General features: G+C 43.9%; 1 protein-coding gene across 4 annotated transcripts in view; it reads left to right on the top strand.

Annotated features, from left to right (window-relative positions):
• The window catches only part of LOC124179878, a 122,364-nt gene extending 102,465 nt beyond the window's left edge, over positions 1 to 19,899 (top strand). For 3 of the 4 annotated variants that reach the window (XM_046564730.1, XM_046564728.1, XM_046564727.1), the window contains 11 exons: positions 1,186 to 1,325; positions 8,064 to 8,225; positions 9,835 to 9,891; positions 11,997 to 12,063; positions 12,689 to 12,884; positions 13,464 to 13,695; positions 14,614 to 14,712; positions 15,572 to 15,910; positions 16,295 to 16,507; positions 16,597 to 16,747; positions 17,114 to 19,899. In XM_046564730.1, coding sequence (XP_046420686.1) covers positions 1,186 to 1,325; positions 8,064 to 8,225; positions 9,835 to 9,891; positions 11,997 to 12,063; positions 12,689 to 12,884; positions 13,464 to 13,695; positions 14,614 to 14,712; positions 15,572 to 15,910; positions 16,295 to 16,507; positions 16,597 to 16,747; positions 17,114 to 17,880 — 2,423 coding nt within the window. In that variant the 3' untranslated portion in view covers positions 17,881 to 19,899. The remainder of the gene's footprint in view (positions 1 to 1,185; positions 1,326 to 8,063; positions 8,226 to 9,834; positions 9,892 to 11,996; positions 12,064 to 12,688; positions 12,885 to 13,463; positions 13,696 to 14,613; positions 14,713 to 15,571; positions 15,911 to 16,294; positions 16,508 to 16,596; positions 16,748 to 17,113) is intronic. The other variant, XM_046564729.1, reaches the window with a different exon arrangement.
• The last annotated feature ends 1,845 nt before the right edge of the window (positions 19,900 to 21,744 follow it).

The following is a 21,744-nucleotide window of genomic DNA, read 5'->3' as shown; positions in this document are numbered from 1 at the left end:
TGCTCGTTTATGCCGGAGGATACAAATTGAAGGGAAAAATTCCAAATCTTGCGTAATAACGACACGTTAAAATTCTATTCTCCGAGCTCCTCCGTTCGCTCGGCGTCAAGATCGACCATCGCGTGTACAATCTCGTTTCCGCAATTTATCATCCTCGCCCAGTCAGCTCGATGTTTGCCCAGCTAATGTTAAACACTGATCCAGTTATCGTGAAATACTCTATCCCCGTCTGCTCCTCTTCCTCTACCTCCACAAATTGATGGAAATTGATTGTCCGCCGCTCGCGGCTCGGGGCTGTGTTTAGAAATGGCGATATTTCAGTGAAAGTTTCCAAGAGGAATTATAATGCCAGAGGCGGGAACCATCGGCGAATCAAACCACTGGATGTATCTCGTCGGGCAACTTAATGGTCGGGGTGAAGTAGACACGGGATAATACGAGTAGGTAGACAAGGAAGGACGAAAGGAAGGAAGGAAGGAAGGAAGGAAGGAAGGAAGGAACGAACTCCAACCCTCCCGGTTCCGTTGGGCTCGCGGTTTGGCGGTTTTCCCCGAGCATCTCTCTTCCACCGTCCACTGAACCTCCTCGGATCCCTTCATCTTCTTCCTAGACTCGACTCCGGCTCGAGATCAGCTCTTCTGGCGCGGCTCTTGCGTTCACATTATGAATCTTTCATGCTCGAGGAGCCTGCTGGTGCCCAATAACCCAGCCGTGATCTGAGGGTTCTGGATACCCGGAGATAAACACGAACTAGCTTCCGTCTTACAAAACCGCCCTTCAAACATCTGCTGCTTTTAAACCATCTGTGACTACTCTCTCGATATTTTTTCACGAATCGCGGAGAGCGGAGACGAAGCAGCATACGACGTTGAGAGAAAGGAAAGGTGAAAGATAGCTCGAGGATGTGACACGAGTGGGATTCGGAAGTCGGTGAAACTGACGGGTTTGACAAAATGAACTCCGCCGCTAGGCTATGGAAATTATTTTCCACTCGAGCCGAAGAGAGGAGGAACGTCGGAACGGCGAAGCGGCAGTTCCCGGTAAACCCGCGGAGCAGATGATAGGAACACGCGGCGCATATTTCATGTTTTATGCATGCCTGTATGCCGCGGTGTGTCTGATAGCCGTGCCGTGCCGTCGCTGCAGCAGCGTCTTCCGCCTAACGGTCCATTATTCTGATTACAGATCAGGGCCAGAACACGAGCAAGAAGAAAACAACGTTCTCAAGGCTGCTTCGGGGGCTGAAAACCCATAGGAAGGAGAAACACGGTCAGCCACAGGGATCGCCGAGACACGGACGGACGCGGATGGGCGTTCCTCAAAGAGTGAGTACCTGCCACCTTACACATTTATCCGACGAGCGCGTCATTCTCAATGTCGGCCGTCGCGTTGGCGACGCAAAAATTCTGCGCCCCCTAACGAATCGTTGGACGTGACCGTTCGCGTTTTGGTGCCAGCGGTGGGACGATATGGGCGATGGTGTCGGGGATCGTGGGCTAGGACGGTAATGGCTTGAAATTAGAATTAATTACCGATTCAGGTATCGAGCCCGTTTGTCAAGTATTAAATCCAAACTGATCGTGAGTTGGGTATAAACACAGCGGACGGGGATTATACCCGAAACGGTTGAAATTCGGGGATCATAGCCGCTTGTGAAATTATTACTCAGTCCCCTTCCTCTTCCCCCTTTGATTTATAACCAATAGCTGCCGTTTACCGTTGACGAAACGTCGATGAGGGTGTACGGGGAAAAAAATATTACACCGCCTCGTCGACGAACAGCGAAGAGGGATTGAGAATGAAGGAATACGACGGCAAAGATCGGTGCACCCGCGATGGAATAGCACATTATACCTTAATACGCGCATCATTCGTTGGAACGTGAAACTGTATTATTCCCGGTGCAGGCCGAGGAAACAATTTGTAATTACCGAGTATTCATGAAAATCAATGACGCGTTCGTAAATACATATATATGTGCATCCAATACTATTTTCCACCCCCGTTCAGCTTTCGGTATCGCATGAAATACATGCTCGCGTTGGTATGCCTATGTATCCATGGATCCATGTATCCGTCAATTCCTCTCTTCCGTCCCCTGTGACCGACGCCCCAGCTTGCAGCCCTGCAGCGTCATATAGTGTTCATTATTGCCAGAACTTTGTTATAGCAATCGCGAGCACCGGTAATAACCTTTCGCGGTTTACGTACCGGAATTATTCAGAAACCATTACGTAGGTTCTGTGGATTTACAGTATTCCTACATCCCCGCTTATTTCGTTACAATTAACAAACAAATACCACAGTCTTGCCCGCAACATGACCGTCGGATTGATTTCAATATATTTTCAAAATCTGCTAAAGATTTACTCAAAAAATTCATTGTTATTAGACGTATGGGAATAAAATTGCATGGCATTTCATACTTTTTCTTTTTCGAAACGTTTTCAACGTCCGGTCTTGGGAGACTCCTGCAACATCTTCCTTTTGATGCAATTTTGCACGTGTATAATGCATAATATAATAGTATCAATAATGCGTCAAGTGATCAGTTTTATCGGATGCTGGTCTCTCGTTGTTTTTATTTTATCCTTTTGCTTGTTTGTTTTCCATTTCATATACCACGACAACGGATTCACTGGCCCGCTGGGCTAGCGTGAATTAATTGCAACGATTATAAAACCGTGTTCGGACAAATAACATCGGGTGAATTTAATCCGACGCTGTGCAGCGAGTTACGCGTAGGTATAAAAGCACCAGAGATATTTGCGGGCGCGTTTTAACGCCGAATAAACGTTTGACGAGAGAAAAATAGGGAAAATTTAAAAAGAACCAAGGGAATAACGAAAACGAAAAGAGCAATAAAATTTTCCTCCTATTTCCCTTCCAATTTACGGAGTTGAATTCCGAAACGCTGCAATGGTCGAAAGTACGTAGGTATTACCCACTCTGCCAGATAGTAAAAAATCGTTATGCAGCAATTTCGAATAACGGTGTTCGAACGACACTTGGTTATTTCTCCCCCAAAATCTGAACTGTGACCACTTGAAATATTCGTTTGCTGCTGCCACAGCAGTGGCAGAATCATTTGTTAATTTAGCGATACGTATAACGTAGAGGAACGGACGAACGGTTGAACGAGCGTTGCTGACGTAGCACTAGCCAGGGGCCTCAATTTGATACGCAGACGCTTTGATCTTCTCTGGTATATCCTATACTGTAGTCGGAACTCGGCGACCCCATGCCTCTTGATGCCTCGGGAGGCTGTAAAGTTTATAGGTATACCCATGGCCCTATGGCGATCATTTCATCCTATGATGAGCCGCTAAAGGCCCTCGGATTTTAACCGGTGAATCCGCCTAGATAAAGAGGAAGAAAAATTTTAAAAAAATACATAAATACAGAAAAGCCGTATGGTTAACGTGCCCAGCAGTCACTGTAGTATGCCAAATAAGCGTATTGAATGAAGATCTTATAGAGAGACTGAATTCAACAGTAATACAAGTCGTTGCGGAATCGTAATGGGTTAATATCAAAGTTGGGAGAGATAAAAGTGTTGATTATAGGGAAAGAAGGGGGGGGGGGGGGAGGATCGAAGAAGACGTTTGTTACTTCAAGAGAAATATAATATACAAAGTGAAATGGTGAAGGAATAGAAAATTATAAACGGAGAAAGAAGAGCTGAGGGAAAAATAGTAGGAATAGGAAGAAAAAATATCGAGTAAACACCGCCGAAGCTACACCACCGCCAAACATAAACAAGACGTACCGCTCGCTTTATATGCTAATACTCGAAGGGACGTGCAGGGGGCGTGAAATACACTCAGCTGTTAGCCTCCTGACCCTCGTTTTTCGGGGAGTGAAACCCTGTAGTTCCTTCCTTCCTTCCTTTATTTCTCCCTCCCTCCCGCTCACCCTACCTACCTTCATTCTGAAATCCAAACCGTATGAAGGCTGAGGAGAAGAGGGACGTCGCCGCGTCGGGATTCAGGCGAATAGAAGAATTATTATTCAAGAATACAACTGCGATGCCTGGTCCGGTCCAGATATCTACGCCAGTGTCCAAGGTTAAATACCGCGCTGCTACTATATCCTGTACTACAGCTTTCAGTGCACCCTCCGTTTTATTCCCCCCACTCCGAAACCACCAACCAGATTCGCACCCTCAAATTTTTGCATAAGCAAATCATGAAATTCTAGCGTCTCCCAGTACCTCAACCCTCCCACCTTCACCTCCCACCACCACCACCACGCTTCGCATTTGAATTTGACGCTGCTGTTTATTCACGAATATAGCAGAGTACATCTCTACCGCTGAATACAGATATCCCTCATTTGCCTTTGCTTTTTCCTTATGCAGCGCAAATCTCAGCTTTGTTATCGCTCTTATACCGATATGGTTTTCCCTTTGCAATTGTTTCAGATCCGATTCCTGACTCCCTGAAAAAAACATGTGCTTAGAGTACCAAAACCGTTGTTAGAATAGGGAAAAAAATTCGTCAACATGCGATAACTAGATGTGAGAAAAAAGCTTCTGGGTATATACATAGCTTCGGTTCGTGATATTGACTACGCTTTCGGATGCGGCGACGGAACGCGAGCATTCCTCTAATTGTAAGTGATTATCGTAAAGTAGCATGGGCGACGCTCCGTACGCGCTAACAGCCGCATTCCATATTCATTGCTCATGCTGATGTCCCGGTCAATCCGACCGCTGTCGGTACGTGATCGCCGGCCACACTCTCGTGTATAATCGGAGAACCAAAATGCGTTGCACCATGGCGATATGTTTGTCTTGTGAAACCACATACGACGGTGGCGATGAAAATTACAACCATGTACAATATCGCATTCTACTTCGCCTTGTTTTTGGGTCCTCTCCAATTTCATTCTTCCTTTGGCCCCTGATCTTTGGCCGTTTCAGCTGGTCGCTGCTTTCCTTTGTTCCTGTTATTCTTCTATCTATCTCTCGTTTTTCTTTATCGTAAATCTAACGATTGGTGTGGCAAAACGATACCTCTGATCGCAGCAAGCTACCAAAGCACCGCCCGGTGTATACCCGGATTTTCAATGGCTTGGCTTGTCAAAGCCGGATGATAAAGCAAGGAGAGTCGAGCTTCGGCTATACTCATCCCACACGAGGCCGAGGTGAGGCTACGTCGAGGATCGGTGACTTATCGATCACCTCACCTCACGTTGGGTATGCCTGCAGATACCTTATACCGCATATATATATACTCGGCGTTCGTCTGCGGGGAATCTCCTCAGGTCGGATCAAGCCCCTGAAAAGAAGGTTTTCAGGGATGGATAAATGATCGCGTGTCGAGCCTAAGCTCTGCCCCCACTATCCCATCCCTCCAAGGCCTTATCGTGCCAGGATCAACTGGTGCACCGCTTTCCGCTGGCTTATCAGGCGACTGTTTGAATTAGTCGAAGATCTCTCGCGGCCGCTGTTTTGCTATCTGACGATCGAATTTGTTAACCGACGATTCGGCGGGGCAGCTAGCAGGCTTGAAAGTTTTTTTCAGAAAGGGGATTGAGGGCGGATCAGTGCCCATTGAACTTGACAAATGGAGGAAGCACAGATTTGGTGAGGCTCTAATCATCCCGCGAGCGATCCTCATCTTTCAATCTAACGAAAACCGTCGCTTATCTATTGTATATTATACCAAGCCAGTATCTATTCCTTCGAGGCTGAAAACCTACCACCGATGCTATCCGGGACTCTCGGTCTTCGCGACGCAGCAGCGACTCTACACGCATGTTTGCCTCGTAAATCCGAAGTCTCGTTTATCGCGGATGAGTTAGTGTGTCGTCGGAGAGGAGTGTGCACGGTCGGGCGATACCGGGCGTTCGGAAATACATGAGAAATTGGACCAAGGGTAGGACGACCTCGTGTCGCGCAGACAGAGAGTCCTGCTGCCGGCTGGATCAAACCTGCATTCACTTTCCCAGACCCAGGGGGTCGAATTTGACAGAAGCCGTTCTGGCAGCCTGCAAATAAGTCGACCAACTTGGCTGACCCCTCGAGTCCGCACAGGGCAGTCAAAAATTAAGCAAACACCCGGCGCCGGACCGCCCTCCTAAATTCCGACTACGAACCAAACGGACCGAAATCCGGAGGTCTTGGAAAGGGAGGGAAAATTCTCGCCCTGGCTATCGACCCACGGTGTTACACAATTACTGCTGACTTGTTGCACCGTACGAAAATTCACCGGTTTACTCCGGGTCTGGCTCCCATCCAGCCCCTCATTGGGCCCGGGTTGAGGGCCGAGGGTTGACTTCTAGACACAGTGCCGCGAATAACCTTCCGAGTAATTGCCTAATGAGGGCTCGCGTCCAGCACCTGCTGCTACTTGCTTGACCCTCGGTTTCCCTCTGACTAAGTGGTTTGCGTGGATCACCGGCACGGCCCAGAGTTTTCGTCGCTTTGTGCCGCCCGATCTACGCAGCGAAAAAGGTCCTGCCGCACACTTTGAGATGCTCGCTTGAGCTCGAAAGGCGAAAGGTCAGAGACCAGCTGGGAGTCTTTTACCCATGCCGGAATGGTACACGTAAAGTGATCAACCGATTGAATGAATATTTGCGGATCGCCAGTTCTTACTCGTGCTGCCAATTATCTCTTTCCAAAATTCTCGAGAACTTGAGGAGTGGGTATCTACCATAACCTACCTATTAGTCAGAAGTGTCGCTAGTGTCATTCTCCGGCCAACAGGCTCAACGTTCCAAGGCCGTAATTGGAATTAATTATCAATTAACCCACCCCGGAATGAACGCCACCACGGCATCGCCGTGGAAAACCGTTACGCCACCGTTCCACTTCACGGATCTGCTTCTAAAAATTGATATTTTATTGGAAACGGGCTATTGCTGAGAAGTCAACTCATACCAAACGAATACTGATGACACCTGGTAGGAAATTTTATCATTCTCGGTTTAGAATGCGCCAAGGAAGACTCGATTCGTGGATTATGTGAGGCGATTGAAGATTTTTCTCCAAGGTAGAAAAGCGGATGCCTACGAACACGCACCTGCATACCTATCAATGGGCAACGGTCTGCGGTGTAACCAAACTCGAACCCAATTTCACCCGAGAATAAATATTTTTACGGTCTTGCGATCCCCGGGGTATTCGGAAACAGCCTCGTAATGCTGAGGGTCTCTTCTTCCACCCCCTCCCAAACCCTCCCAAACCCTCTCAAACCGTAAAAGTGTAATTCCTCGGCTGATGGCCGGATGAAAAGAGAAAGAGAAAGAGAGAGTGGAACTAGGCGAAGAAACGAAGATGTCGGGAAACATGGTGTAAATGGAATGCATCGAGCTACCGAGTCTCAGGACTGCGGTTCGTGTGTCAGTCGAGGCGGGAACAAATGGCCGCGCTTAATTGCATTTGTCAGGTGTGGTAGCTCAGACCCACTATCGTTCCTTGCCCTCCCCCGCCCTTTGTCTTTCCTTCTGTAACAATGGTTGGATAAATCGAGTTGTAGGCGGAGAAGCGAGGCGAAGAAGAACGGGGATAAAGTGATCCGGCAGTAAGGAGAAGCTGTCCCAGGTGGCCAGTTAGCTGCTTAGCCCTTAAAAATATATGTTACTACCACTGCGCCCGCCCCTCCCTCGCCCCTTCTCGACCCATCTCTGAATCTATACCACCGCACTTGGCAATTTATCTATCTGTACCTCCCCGGTCTTATCTCCCGGCCAAGTTTATTGTGATTTACACCCAGCGCCGAAGAATTGATCGCTCGTGTCGAGTCACCGGAATGGATTTGGCCAACGACTTTGCAAGGGATTCAAATTTAGCTACGTGTAATTGTGCAAATTCAACGAGGAAATTTGACAAATTCATACACGTCGATCATCCTCGCCGGGATTCTGTCGTCTGCCTGAATCCTGACTGATAGCGAGATTGGCGAGCAAACGGTTTGATCCAAAGCGCAGAAATAGTCTGACGTTTAATTGAATCTCTCCTACCCTGTCGTGTCCGCAGGGTGAATATTTGATAATCGTGTCTGTGCTCGGTTAGTTCCGAAAGGCAATTCTTACTCTTTGCTTATTGGTTCAAGGTCGATACACCGGACAGTGTTTTGCAAAGTGGACTTGGACTAGGACCGGAAATGGGACATACGATTCTCCGGTCGATGGTCGACCCCAGAGACTACGACCGGCTGAGGTATCTCCAGATGAACGGCGGTCAGCCAAACAGTTTCGAAGAAACAATTCACAGGGTGAGTTTCGTGCTTATGGTCATTAAACGCTATCCGCATTGAATACATCTATGTGCAGTTTTATACTTCCATCACGGCATCTACATTCTACGTAAAAATATATCATACATATGTATTTGCGGAGACGAATTTTAGACGGTGAATTTCAACCCTATAACTTTGACGCACGCGTACAGGTGTATATATACATAAATATGTACCTATAACATACAGGTATATACCATAAGTCACAGACTTCACAGTCGTTTTCTTTTTCTTCGTTCGTGTTTTTTTCTTTTTTTTTCCCTCTACTCTTTCCTTTCGTTCACCCCTCCGTCTCTAAACTTTGAGCCTAATCTAACCCCAAGGGAAAAAGAGTAATTCACTGAGTCCAACTCGGCAGTGAAAGCATCAATCACTGTACCTACTTTTATAGAAGTTGGATGTTCAGCGGATTTACTCCATTTCGTACCACACTTAATTTTTTTTACTTCCGTTTTTTACTTTCCATATTTTTTTCTTCCCTCTCTCTCTCTCTCTCTCTCTCTAGATCTCGTCGTTTCAATTTTCTTCCCACTTGCAATGTTTCACGAGAGAAATTATCGTTGCGCTTGCATTCTCAGTATTCCTCTTGTTAATTATTTTGTTTGTGCTTTTATCACATAATTCTAACAAAAACTCCAACTGACGAAAACAATTTTGCGATCGAAGCTCCGATGAAATAATAATTCCTCAACTTATTTTTCATAAAAGTGCAAAGATACATCTGCTCGATGTCTCACGTGTAACCCATTCGGATCCACACCACCTGCTGAATCGTACTCGGTGCTTGTTATACTTTTTTTTTGTACTCCCCACCTTTATTCCCATTCTTATAAATAGCATTTCGAATCTTAAACAAATACGCCATATATCTATATAGCAGGCACGGCATACAATCGCGGTAAATATACACAACCTGTTCATTGAATTTTATACCTTTATCCAATTTAATTTTATGTGTTCACCCCTCCTCTCCTGGCCTCTCGCGTTACCACTGACCCCATTTCAACGCGGCCTCTCCTTCTTTTTCGCGACCGGAGCTTTTCGAGTTTTTCGTCGCTTGACCCTTCATCACGTTACATAATGCCTCCCCCCACCCCCTCCTTTCACCGCCCTGCGTCAACCCACTTTTTACGATTACCATAAATTTTCCTTTTACTTTTCGCACCGCTATACTTCTAGGCACCTCTCGCTTTCCATTCAGCTCTCACGCCCCTCCGCTTTCTGCACCGATATTATATTCCCACACCGTCATTCTCTCGTCCATTCTTCCTACTCTGTAAACACGTTTCTCGCTCCTGCAGCTTGCCACGCAGATAAGCCAAGTTACAAAGTGAATTAACTTCTTACCCGTGCACCTTTTTGTACCCCTTTCATCCCTTCCTCGCCTCTTTCCAATTATGCTCCTACGCCTCCTACGGCAATGAGTAATCATTATTGATCTTAGACACGTTGCATTGCTGGATCACTACGGTTTAAGTGTTAATTGTTAAGAAATGCAATCTTATAGTTGTGAAAATCGAATTTATCGATATAAATATACTATACAGCTCTGATAAAATTAATCTTTTGATTTTTCATACTTCAGCTCAAGGTCCAGGAGGCGCTGAGGAAAAAGGAGAAATTTCACAAGGAGCATGAAGAAGTGAGTTCAATATCTTTGCTCTTCTATGCATCTCTCAATTCATTTAATATTTAGTTAATACAAATCGTACTTCTTTCTTCATGCTGAATGATAATTTATGCAATAAGTCTAGAGGACGTGATCCTCGTGTGACGCCGTCCCAGCTTCTTTTCCAATCCCTTATCGCCGATCAGCTCGTTCTGCATAATACGAAGCAAGGCGAAGCGAAGCTCCAAAATTTGCTTCGCGTATGTTAATTTTGTTTCAAAAGAAAAATATCTCATCAAGCCGATCACACTGGCAGCTGTCTGCCTCGCGTAATATACTCGGGATATTCTTTCTGCGACAGTAGAAATAGGAAACGGTCAAGAAAATTACTCAGCGTGTAAATTCAAGAGCTTGATACCATCAAATAGACAGAATTCATCAGGAATTTATATACATATTTTTCTCGTGGAATTATACAATACTGGCGCATACGAACCTGTATAATATACCAGAGGATTTAATAATATTGGACAAATCCAATCCTCAGATTAGCGCACAGTTGATTGATTGTTTTTACTGTATTACATTCTTTCCGATAAACTGTCTGATCGAGTTTTTTTTTTTAGGGATGTATCGGTCGCTATTGCATGTAGAAAAAACAATTAACCGACCGCTTTATTTTTGTTGTTTATAATCTCGGTTCTCATTTCTCGGTTACAATTGCTAGCGGCACAGCTTTCCGTATTGAGCTTTCGAACACCGCATCCACGTACGTTGCGAGCATACTCATATACCCAGAATTTCCAATAGAATATAACGCACAGTGGTATAGATTTCAGTCGCTTTTATCCACTACAACTTTTTCGATACTTTAGACCTATTATTGTTATTATTGTTTTTATTTTTTTTCAAGTTACAAATCCTTTTATCGGTTTTGCAATCTGTGCATGTAGATACACGGAAATACGTTCATCACGATTTAGTCATTTTTTTTGGTACAATATCTGTACCAGAAATATTCTATCTAAAATTGCCGGAAATCGTGTCTAGTAAAGCGTTACGCGTTCCAAAAAGCGAAAGGAAAAATATCATCCGGCTATAATCCATACGGAGGAAATTTAATCTGTGCCCCAAATGTTTCAGGGATGAAAGATTTTCATCACTATTTATTCGTTGTTTTCTGTTATTTTACTTCGCGCGACGCTTGCGACTCGGATTAGAAAGTTTGACACCCTTCATCCGGGAAGCTGATGGCCCTAACGGATAATCCAGGATCATCTCTTGCCCTTCATGCTCCGACGGTGTTAAGTCTTGACCGGTACTCCGACCGTCTTGATCTTAACGTCGAGAATTTCGCAAGAGATTGCAGCTCCGTCCGTCGATGATGAGAAAAAGAGAACGAATGTCGTGCTTTCGTCTCTCGTCTCTTGATACCCAATATTTTTCTTTCTTTTTTTTTACTTCTCTTCTTCGCCCGAAAGTCACCCGCGTGCGAGTTCATATTCATAAATAAATATCCTGTTCGGGCCTTGGAAGAAGAAAAACGAAACTGTATTAAACAACTTTCCTCTCTAGTCGGCGGGAGAGTCACGAGCTCAGCTGCCCTTTGAGCTAAGGCCACAGACAGGCAATATGGAAATAAAGGCTGCTATTCCCTGTAAAAGTTTTAGTGTCACCTCCGCCACAGGTTTACGATTCCCTCGGGTGAGGGAGCAAGGAAGAGCCGCTCTTCCTTCCTTCCTTTACCTCTTCACCCACCTTCGCGTGATGACCTCGCAACCCTCGTTCGTGCAACGACCCTGGAGCAACGGAAGCCTGAGGCGGCGATTTTCCTGCATTCTTCCGCCGCTCACTTATTTACTCCCCTTCCTTTTTCTTTTATTCCATTTCGAAATATCGGAATATCCAGATCGGACGACTTATCTAATACAGCTGATATCTCACTTATTCCCGATAGCTTCTATCGTTTCAATCGACTCGACCGTCGAAACAACGGGCGTTGCTCCCCGATTCAAATGATCTGTAATTACTCTGACAAATGTTTAAACTTCTTGTCTTAAAAACACGACATTTCAAAGTTGAGTAACAACGCTGGAACGATCCAAGCGTCAAATAACGGCTGGGCTGGTTTATTTCAGATACTGAGGGACATCCGGCAAGGTTTAATGCAGCTAGGACGGGATGGACGAGGTCAGCTCCCAGGAGGTTGGTATAGTCATGTACACAGTCTTACAGGCGTATGTATACATATATACAATATATACCACGTATGTATCCGCGTTGAGTCTGCGCTTCAGTTCTCATCGGTGAAACTGTACAAACCCATATAGTATATGGGTATGCGGTATAAATGTAAGTGTACAACGTCGAATAGAATGTACCGATGGAAGCAGAGGTTTGTTAACTCGGAAATAGAGCTCCGATTTTTCCACCCCCTATTTACTATTTCATCCCTTTTCTGTTTCGCTCGCGCGGAAAAACGTCTGGCTCTGTATTGTTAACGAATCGATTCCCTTGTTTCTTAATCCCTCCTCCCTCCTCCCTCCACTTTCCATCCTTGGATTTGAATTCACCAATCGAGAATCCGCCTCGCGGTACCTCAGCTGAAACGTCAACAACTTTGCCCAGGCTTGCGGGTATAAAAAGCGTATCCCCTAACGTCTTGGTCAAACACTCTGAAAACATCTTTGGAGACAGAGAGAACTTAGGGTGTGGAAAATGGAGAAGCATCCGTAATACATTTCCACCCGGTACCAGCTGCTCTTGAAGTATGAAAAACCATTTCCCTCTCATCCCTCCGGGATTAACCGCGGATGTTTACCGCTTCCAGACGACACGTACATGTACGACGAGGACGCCAGATGTGGGGCGGCGGGGGCCGGGGGTCCAGGGCCAGTCCCGGGGGGGCCGGCCGGGCCCCCGGGGCATCACTGGTACGACGAACCGCCCTACGAGTCCGATCCTGAGGACTTCCTGATGGGGGCAACCGGGGGTCCAGTGCCGACGGCGACGATCCAGAACGGAAGGTGAGTGGAGAATGGAAAGATGAGGGGGATGTAGGGTCATTCACTTATAAACTTTTTTTTTTAAAGCTGGTAATCGAGAAATTTGTAACAATTGCTGAAAAAATAATTATCGTAAAACCTGGAGGAGGTAGAAAAATATTTAGAGTACGCCATCAATTATTGCTCGGAAAAATTTGGATAACAGTTTGTACTATAGAAAGACGGGTATCGCATCACCTTAATGTTCCCATTTCGTTTTCAGTACTGATTTTTATAAAAAATTATTAATTGGACCACGATACGATAAAAGTAAACTAATATATATATATATATATATATATATATATATATATATACACACAAGTCCGTAAGGTGTACACATTAAATTAAGTAAAAAATATTACAATAAATGATAGCGAGCTCTAAATATTCTGCTACCTCCTTCAGGTTTTACGAAAAGTTTTTTGCAGTATTAGTCATAAATTTTCTCGACCGGTACCTTAAAAAGAAACGTAAAAAAAAAGTAAACAAATTAGCCACCGTAAGGGGGGCGTTTGGCTGCGTCGCTGTGTTAAACGCGGAACCAATGATTTTCCTCAGAGTCTGCTTCACGCTGAATCTTCGCCCTGAGAACAGGGGCGAGGGGGTTATCTCGCTACGTACCGCCGGGGACATCAGTCTCCCTCGGGACCGATCTCGGAAACCTCACGCGATGTCGACCATGCGGGGACTCATACTTCCTCAGGGGCACAACAACCCTCCGACAATCATACCCCTGACGCATTCGCGAGCCTCGAGAGAAAGCGGCGACTACGCCAGCAGTGACGTACAGGTCAGTCGATATCCAATCAAACTTCCCTCGGTCCATCTCCCGTAGCCTCGTATAACCTCCGTCGACCCCATCATCGCGTCGGTTTAGTGCTGCACCTATTCGCGCATCGAACGCGAATTATTCCAAGAGAGAAACGGTTCTCGTTCCAACGACTTTCGAACACTGTTCCAATACAGTCGTGACGATCGCCGGTCCGAGTGATCGTTGTCGAGACGTCGGAAAGAGGCGGATCACCAGGACACCATGTGTCATTGGTTTCGGTAAAAGATTCGGTCTAGGTCTCTGTACTCCTTTCCTTATCCGGGCAGAAAGTCCTGTTATAAATAACGAAAACTCTTGTGCAAACAATTTGTCGATCAGTTTCTTTCCTGCTCCGGCGAAATGAAATCGACTAGCCGACGGACGCTCGATATTTGTAACGAAATATGATCAAGTAACGTAAACCTCGTCGGTTGCTTGCAACGGATATTGAATTTGTTGAAGACTGGAAAAAAGGTTCGTTTGATTTTTGCCCTTTACGCCTTTCTTGGTAAATGTCTTATCTGATGCTTAAACATTTTCACGTAACACATTAATATTTACATAATATTAGAAACATAGCTTTTATACACACATTACACACATGTACAGACCTACATTATACATACATACATACAGTGGCGCACGTGCGGATCATACATTGCGTCTATCCTCATATACTTGCCTACAATGCAATCTTGAATCGTTGTCTCGTACTTCTATACGTACCTATAATTAACCCCCTGCCTAACTTTTATACTCTGAATATGTACATTGGCATCGCCGTCACTCACTCACACACGACGATTTATAATACCCTTTAATGCAACGCAGCTTTCCAACTGTCCGTCTACATTATATGTTCAATATTAGAAAAAATATTTCGGGTGTTAATTGTAGAGCCGCAGTAGCGGGGAGGAGGGAATTTCCCCGAGCCAAAGCAGCGACTACGAGGATCAAGAAGAGATCGAAAGTCAACATTTGGCCGCTGTTCACACAGTACGTGATTTCATTACAATTCTTCTCCAACAGTTGTTAAAACTTGATTGTTGATTGGCGTGTACGCGCAGTACCTACACCTTCATACCTACCCGCATACCGTAAATAAATAAATAAATGTACCGTATCAATGCACGCATGCGATATGTAGGTACCAAACCTAACCCTCCTACAACCTGCATCATACATATTCACACAGTGTTTTACACCGCTTGTTTGCTTCCCGTTTTTTATTATCGCCGTTGTATAATTTTCTGTTATTCTCCGTGTAAGCTGACGCACGTATTTCTTACACTTTCTCGTACTTTGTACGCATGGCAAAGTAGGCGATTACTTCTCTGCATATTTTCTTTATCGATAACTTGATGCGGCGGGGTCTAACGACTCGCGGCCAAGCATGGACGATCGCTTAACGTTCTTTCTTTCCTCTTTCCGCTGTTTTTATGCGTTCTTTTCTTTGGCACGACGATTATTCGTCTGGAAAGTAGGTATTGAACTATCGGAATATCGGTTTATTGTCGAGAGCCCCGCCGTTCGAATACCTTCGCTTATCTCATCGACGTTGACCATAAACGTTCACTACGGGCCTCTGCATCAGGATCAAAATCCTGCAAAAAGCAATACCTCGGGCATTGGATAATCGAGTCGAAAAATACGAGAGCTTTGAATTTCCTCTTGAATTAGTCGGTAAACTTGTCAGGTAATTTCGTCTCGCTCGCTGGCCAGGAACAACGTTCGATGGCCCTGATCCGAAACCGTGGCTTTCCGAAAATTCACCCATCCAGTATCATAGTCACCCCACGGCAAAGGTTGTAAAGGGTTCCTCGGTTTCTTGACGAAATAACTATTGGAATTCCAGTCGGAGGCGAGTGCTCTTCTGGAAAGCGACGCTCGGGCCGGAATCGCTGGTCGAGCCAGGAACCTGAGGCACGACGTTCAACGCAAGATATCCCGGCTCCGCCAAGACAGAGCTTCGTCCGAAGCTTTTCCCTGCAGCGCGAGCAGCGTGGAAAGCCTTCCGAGTGGCAGCGGTTCCAGCACTCAGGCGCTGGTAAGAGCTGGCAGCAATCACAGCTCGATTTCCTGCGAGGAAAGGGAGACGGTCAGCCCTTCCTCGATCGGGCCCGTTCTTTGCAGGGCCCGAGCCCTCGTCGACTACACGCCGAGTCCCTACGACAAGGATGCCCTCAAGTTCAAGGTCGGTAGCTCGCGAAGCGCGCGTACAAACTAATATTTTTCTTATTCCTTTGATCAATGACCGGATAATACCTTATATTAACTAAATCTTTTTTGTTTTTATTTGGAATTATCCGATCCAAATATATCTTGCTCACCACAAGACGCCTTTTTTTAAAGGTGCTCCCATATATCGGCTATGGCAGTGTTGAAAATCATTATTTCTACAAATAAAAAATATCCGAATAAAGTTCAACGCTCCGCCAACATGTACAAAAAAATGTAAATCAACAAATTGAAACGTCTCTTCGCGAAAAATCCTTTAAAAATTTCTTGTTTTTGGCCTCCCTGATTGGGTGTAACCCCTCAACCCTCGCGATCTCTCTTTTCATGCCGCCCCGTGAAGAAGGGGGACGTTATCGACGTCGTTCAGATGAACACCAGCGGTTTGTGGCGGGGCGTCGCTCACAATCGCCTTGGACACTTCAAGTTCATAAACGTCGAAATCCTGAACGAGAGGGTACAGCGGCGCGGTGAACCTGAACGGGGAAAATGGGGTCACAGGTACCGGCAGAAGCCCGGATCCGTCGAGGAGCTGCTCCAGAGAATGAATCTTCAGGTAATAGATAATTCCACCAAGTTTCCGACGCTCGACGAGCCTCCGTCCGTCAGTTTCTCACAATCTCCGTTTCGTCCTCTAACCTCCAGGAACACATTTCCGTATTCGTCCTCAACGGCTACGAGGACTTGGAGCTCTTCAGGGAACTCGAACCGGCGGACCTCGATTACCTCGGTATCCAGCAGCCGGAGCACCGGGCGAAGATTCTGACGGCGGTCCAACTGCTCCACGACCTTCACTGTGAGTATTGAATTTCGGAGGTAAAAGAGACTGTCCGAAGAATTTTTCGAGGCAAAATCGTCTCTACCCTGTTGAAATTGAAAATTGGGACATTTCGTACAATTTTGTAAATATCCATAGTTTCAGGTACAAACTTGTAGATTTTCATAAAAATTTGTCTTTTTTCTATAAAAAAAATCTCCAATACACTAAAATTTCCAACGGTAATTAACAATTCTCTACGAAAAACTACGCATATTTACAATTTTGGAAGAAATAATACGAAATGTTCGAATTTCAGTTGAAATTCGTAGTGTTAGAAATTTCCACCAGGGTGCACCGTACAGTCGTAATAACGCGATGTCGCTTTTGCGCTTCATTTTCAAGCCGGAAGCGAAGGGGACCTGGCGTCCAGTTCCGAAGGGGACGACATGACCCGACTGGCGTTAAGCTCGGGTCAGACTTCCGGACACTGTTCGCCGTTCAGCCGTCGACAGTTCCCGCGGGATTCCGGCTGCTACGACGCCCACAAGAACTCGAATCGTCGAGGGACGTCGGAGAGTCCCGAGAGCAAGAAGCTCTCCCGTGAGAACAATCTCGACCTGAACGCCGGGCCGCAGGTCAAGGGCGGCGATATCGCGGGGGGCATAATCGAAGCGAAGAGCGACAACTTCCTGCCCAACATCCCCGTCTCGGGGAGCAACCCCGGGGGGGCCGGAGTGGGGGGCGCTCACGGTCAGTTCGAGCGGCCGGTTCTGAGGGGCGGCAACGTCAGGTTCGTCGCGAAGCGTGCCAACTGCCCCCCGAACTTCGCCGATCCCAGCGTCGTGATCGAGGACTCGTGCGAGGGCAGCCACAAGCTGAGCATGGTCAAGTACGTGGTGGGGGGAAGCTCGGACCTCGGACTCGGATGCGAGAGCGGAAACGCATCGGCAAGCCTCGGGCAGCGTGGCTGCTTGAGCGAAAAGTCGAGCGACTCGGGGGTCAGCTCGTCCAGCTTGAGCTCGGCGCCGCCCCCCAGGGACAAGGCCCTAGCCGCCACGGCGGTCACCGAATCCCCGACGAAGACCTTCAGCAACTTCAACCGCGGCTCGCCGACCTCCCAAGGATCCGCCGGCAAGAGTCAGCACGGCGAGACACCCGGGTACCGGTGAACTCCTCGTTCACTAGCCAGTTACTTACATGCCTCTTATATTTTCCTAATTCTCGCTCAAGGTAAGTCTACCGGTTATTCATCCTGTCCCAATTATTGACCGTTTTCTTTTTTTATTCGCCATATCTGTTTCATCCTTAGTTGTAAAATTACGAAAGAATAACATTACACCGTCTAACCTTCTAGAAATTGGTCCCGTGGATTTATAATTTTGGAAAATAAAAGAGTCAATTATTGGGGCTAAATTGTGTCAATAACTGGTACACTTGTCTTACTTATGTTTTCACTGCCGCCAGGCAGGCCTCGTTCGAGGTAGCGTCGACTCGATCTGTTTATAGAGGTAGAAGCAATCTTTTTCAATTGAATTTGATTTTTGATTCCAAGCGAGCTAATTCGTATCTTCTGATGCATACGTCAACCAAATACCGGGTAGAAAATTGAAGCGGTAAATATTTGAAAGAATTTAAACGACGAACCGGAGGACAGAGAATGATTTTGAAGGAGAGCTCCCAATTAGTATTTACCTGCCGATCTTTGTTGTTGGCCAATCACTCCTTTCAGCTTATTACAAGCACGGCCAGTTCGAGTATTTTTATTCGAAGACCCACATCGACGCGTTTCATCATCCGCCTCGTCAAGAGTCTGGCCGCGAGTTAATTCCAATTAAATCTGACCATTATCTCTAACCGGTAATAACTGCAGCTGTGCGTGCGTAAATTGGATGGCTCCTCTATCACTGTTGCCGGTTTCACTGGTTCAATCGAGATTGGTTCGGCTTTCGGTATCGGTATTTTCACTGCTTCGTTGCGAACGGAGCGTGAGAGAGGGAGAGAGAACGATGAAAAAAAGTGAACGGAAACTCGGGCGGAAGAGAGAAACAACGTAAAAAAAATTTCTGATAAAAAATCGGAACAATTTTGAGCGAGGTCTCAGTCTTTAATAGTAGTTGTACGTGGTATAATCAACGACCGACAATCCCCCATCAAAATATGAAATTACATATAATAAGTGATGTACCTTAGATACTCTGTTCGTTAAAACTACGACTACGTAGGTATATTGACGATCTATCGCGAATTCGCGATTTTAGTAAATGTATATATATATATACTTGAATGTATTATTAATACTGATGATGACGATGATTGCACGCTGATGATGATCGAAGAAGGGTATTTTGGAGCTTCAAAAGATTAACAAGGTTGAATTCAAATGACGCAAGAACTGCGATATTTCGTTGTAAATATTGTATAATTTTTAATATCAATTTGGAAAATGTTTTGTATTAAGAAAAAAAAAAAAAAAACATGTATGCACGTACGTATGTACATACATGCATACATTACATACATAATACCCTTGCCAAAACTTAATACGAGATAATTACATACTTATTAAGCGATGAATGATAATATGAATAACGATAATAACCGTAATCACGTTGGATCCCCTGTATATCTTTGTATAGTGTAAATGATAGATAAATATCACATTTGTAGAGAGAGAATGAGAGTTAGAAAGTTGAAGAGAGGACTCGGAACGGTGTGTTAATCACAGATATACGATGTATACCTACAATATGTACTTGAATCATACAAAGGTATACGACACTGTCCGAACTCTCTCCCTCTGTGCTTGTGCGCGCATGTGTAAATTATTGTTAAAAACTTATCTTCCGTTTCCTTATCATCGTTATTAGTATTTTGCGTTTATCATTCTTCATAGACGAGCGCGTGGATCTGAAAATCCCGTGCTATTAAACTGAAAATCAATGAACACACTTTACGTAGAAATAAATATAAGAAATAAAGTAAGCTGCATGCTCATCCCAATTCTATTCGCAATCTTTCGTAGAAATTATCATCATTATGCTTTTCAACTGTGGCAACATTGAATTTAAATTGTAAATGAATTACTTTTTCTTCTTCTTCTTTTTTTTTTTTTTACCTATTTTAAACCTCATTTCCGTGTACAATTTGTCGATTTCTTCCGTCGATAAATTACACACATATATATATATATATATATATATATATATATATATATATATATATATATATTTTTATTTTTTTTTTAATTTTTTTTTTAGTTTGAAATAACGGGAACTGGTATGATTAGCGAATCATCATTTTCAAAACCATTGCCTATTTTAACACTGCCAGAAGTTTTTCAAAGGAACCTTTTACATATGTAGGAAGTCCGATAGGTAGAACAGAGCGTTATTGGTGAAATTACACCTGCTGTACGGCAATTGTTTTCACAATTGATTAAAGTCCAACTTTACGTCCCGAACGTTTTGCTAAACGTATTATAAATGTACAGAACACGCGTTACCGTGACATTAATCTTTTTTCAGCATCGCAATTACATTTTACATAATATTATACGCACGCAGGTTTAGCAATAATTCCACGTCGGATCTCGGTGGTACGCGAAATCGGTGAAAAACACTTTTTCGCAGAAAAAAAACAAACAAACAAAAAAATTAACAAACAACAGAAAATAAAACAAGCAAACATATTCAATACAGATTATAATAAGTGAAAAAGTGAATAAATAATGTGTCAACGATTTCAAATGATAAACAAAAACGAGTGGAAATTAAAACAAAGTTACGAAACCGTTGCACCATCTACGAGGGGTGCGAACAGGAAAGCGATCGGTGAAGCGAGTAAATCATATTCACCCGTTGAATTACGAAAATATACATATACACGCGTACGCATACCGTGTGTAATGGAAAACTTTTATTCATGCCTGCAACGCGGATCTGCATGTACATATGTACATACATATCTACTCGTATACATATACGTATATATGATATAGAGGTATAAGGACTCGCAACACAGTCACTGTAGATTATTATCCGTTCCGTCAAGTTATTACATATACAGACATATATAGCTTATGTAGAATTAAACGTGCGAGAGAAAGAGTGGAATCGGAATGAAGTTAGAATGGATGAAATGGTAACGAACATGACATGTTTAGAAAAATTATATTACTAATAATAGACACAACAGTGATTTTTATCAGCTCTCGGCGTTAAGTGTAAATTTCATTTGTGTGAGTTAAATCAATTGATATGACATACATGTATAAGATTTGATTGCATTTTGTTACCTTTACGTTTAATTTTTCTTCAACTAATGTTTGTCTTTTTGTTTTCTGACATCCTTTACTCACCAAATAAATTACCCAGCTGAACGTCAGCTGAAAAAAGAAAAAAAAAGAAAACAACAACAATTAAACTTTAAGGTAACAAAATATAATTCAATTATGATTAGTGACGAAATTCTAATAGAATTAAAGTGAAACGAGAGAATAATGAGAATCTATTCCTAAAAAGAGGCTGCAAGTCTGTTCTGAATTATCACATATATGATATTATATTGCAGATAAATAATAATTATTCGTAATATGATAAAATCGATATAATTGCCTGACACAAAAATTTCATTATACACGATACGATTAGTCATCTAGTCGATTAATGAGAGATAACAACAACAAGAACAACAACAACAACAACAACAACAACAATAATAATAATAATATGCGTAATAATAATAATAGTAATAGTAATACTAATATTAATAATAATATTAATAATGATATTAATAACAATAATAAAAATAATAGTAATAATAGTAATAATAATAATTGTAAATAAGAGGTGACGAAGAAAAAGAAAAGTCTAATAAAATAGAAACTAGCGACCCTCAATCCCAACAAATATCCCACTATTATTAACAAAAAATTTTATATATTGAAAGTAACCTTTCGTTCATTCATCAATGATTATTATTATTGTTATTTTTATTATAGGAAGGGGCGGTCCAGGGGATATGATACACATATG

The sequence above is a fragment of the Neodiprion fabricii genome, chromosome 4, assembly GCF_021155785.1.
Source record: "Neodiprion fabricii isolate iyNeoFabr1 chromosome 4, iyNeoFabr1.1, whole genome shotgun sequence".
Classification (NCBI taxonomy): Eukaryota; Metazoa; Arthropoda; class Insecta; order Hymenoptera; family Diprionidae; genus Neodiprion; species Neodiprion fabricii.
The sequence above is the reverse complement of the archived record's forward strand: the minus strand, read 5'-3'. Positions and strand labels throughout refer to the sequence as shown.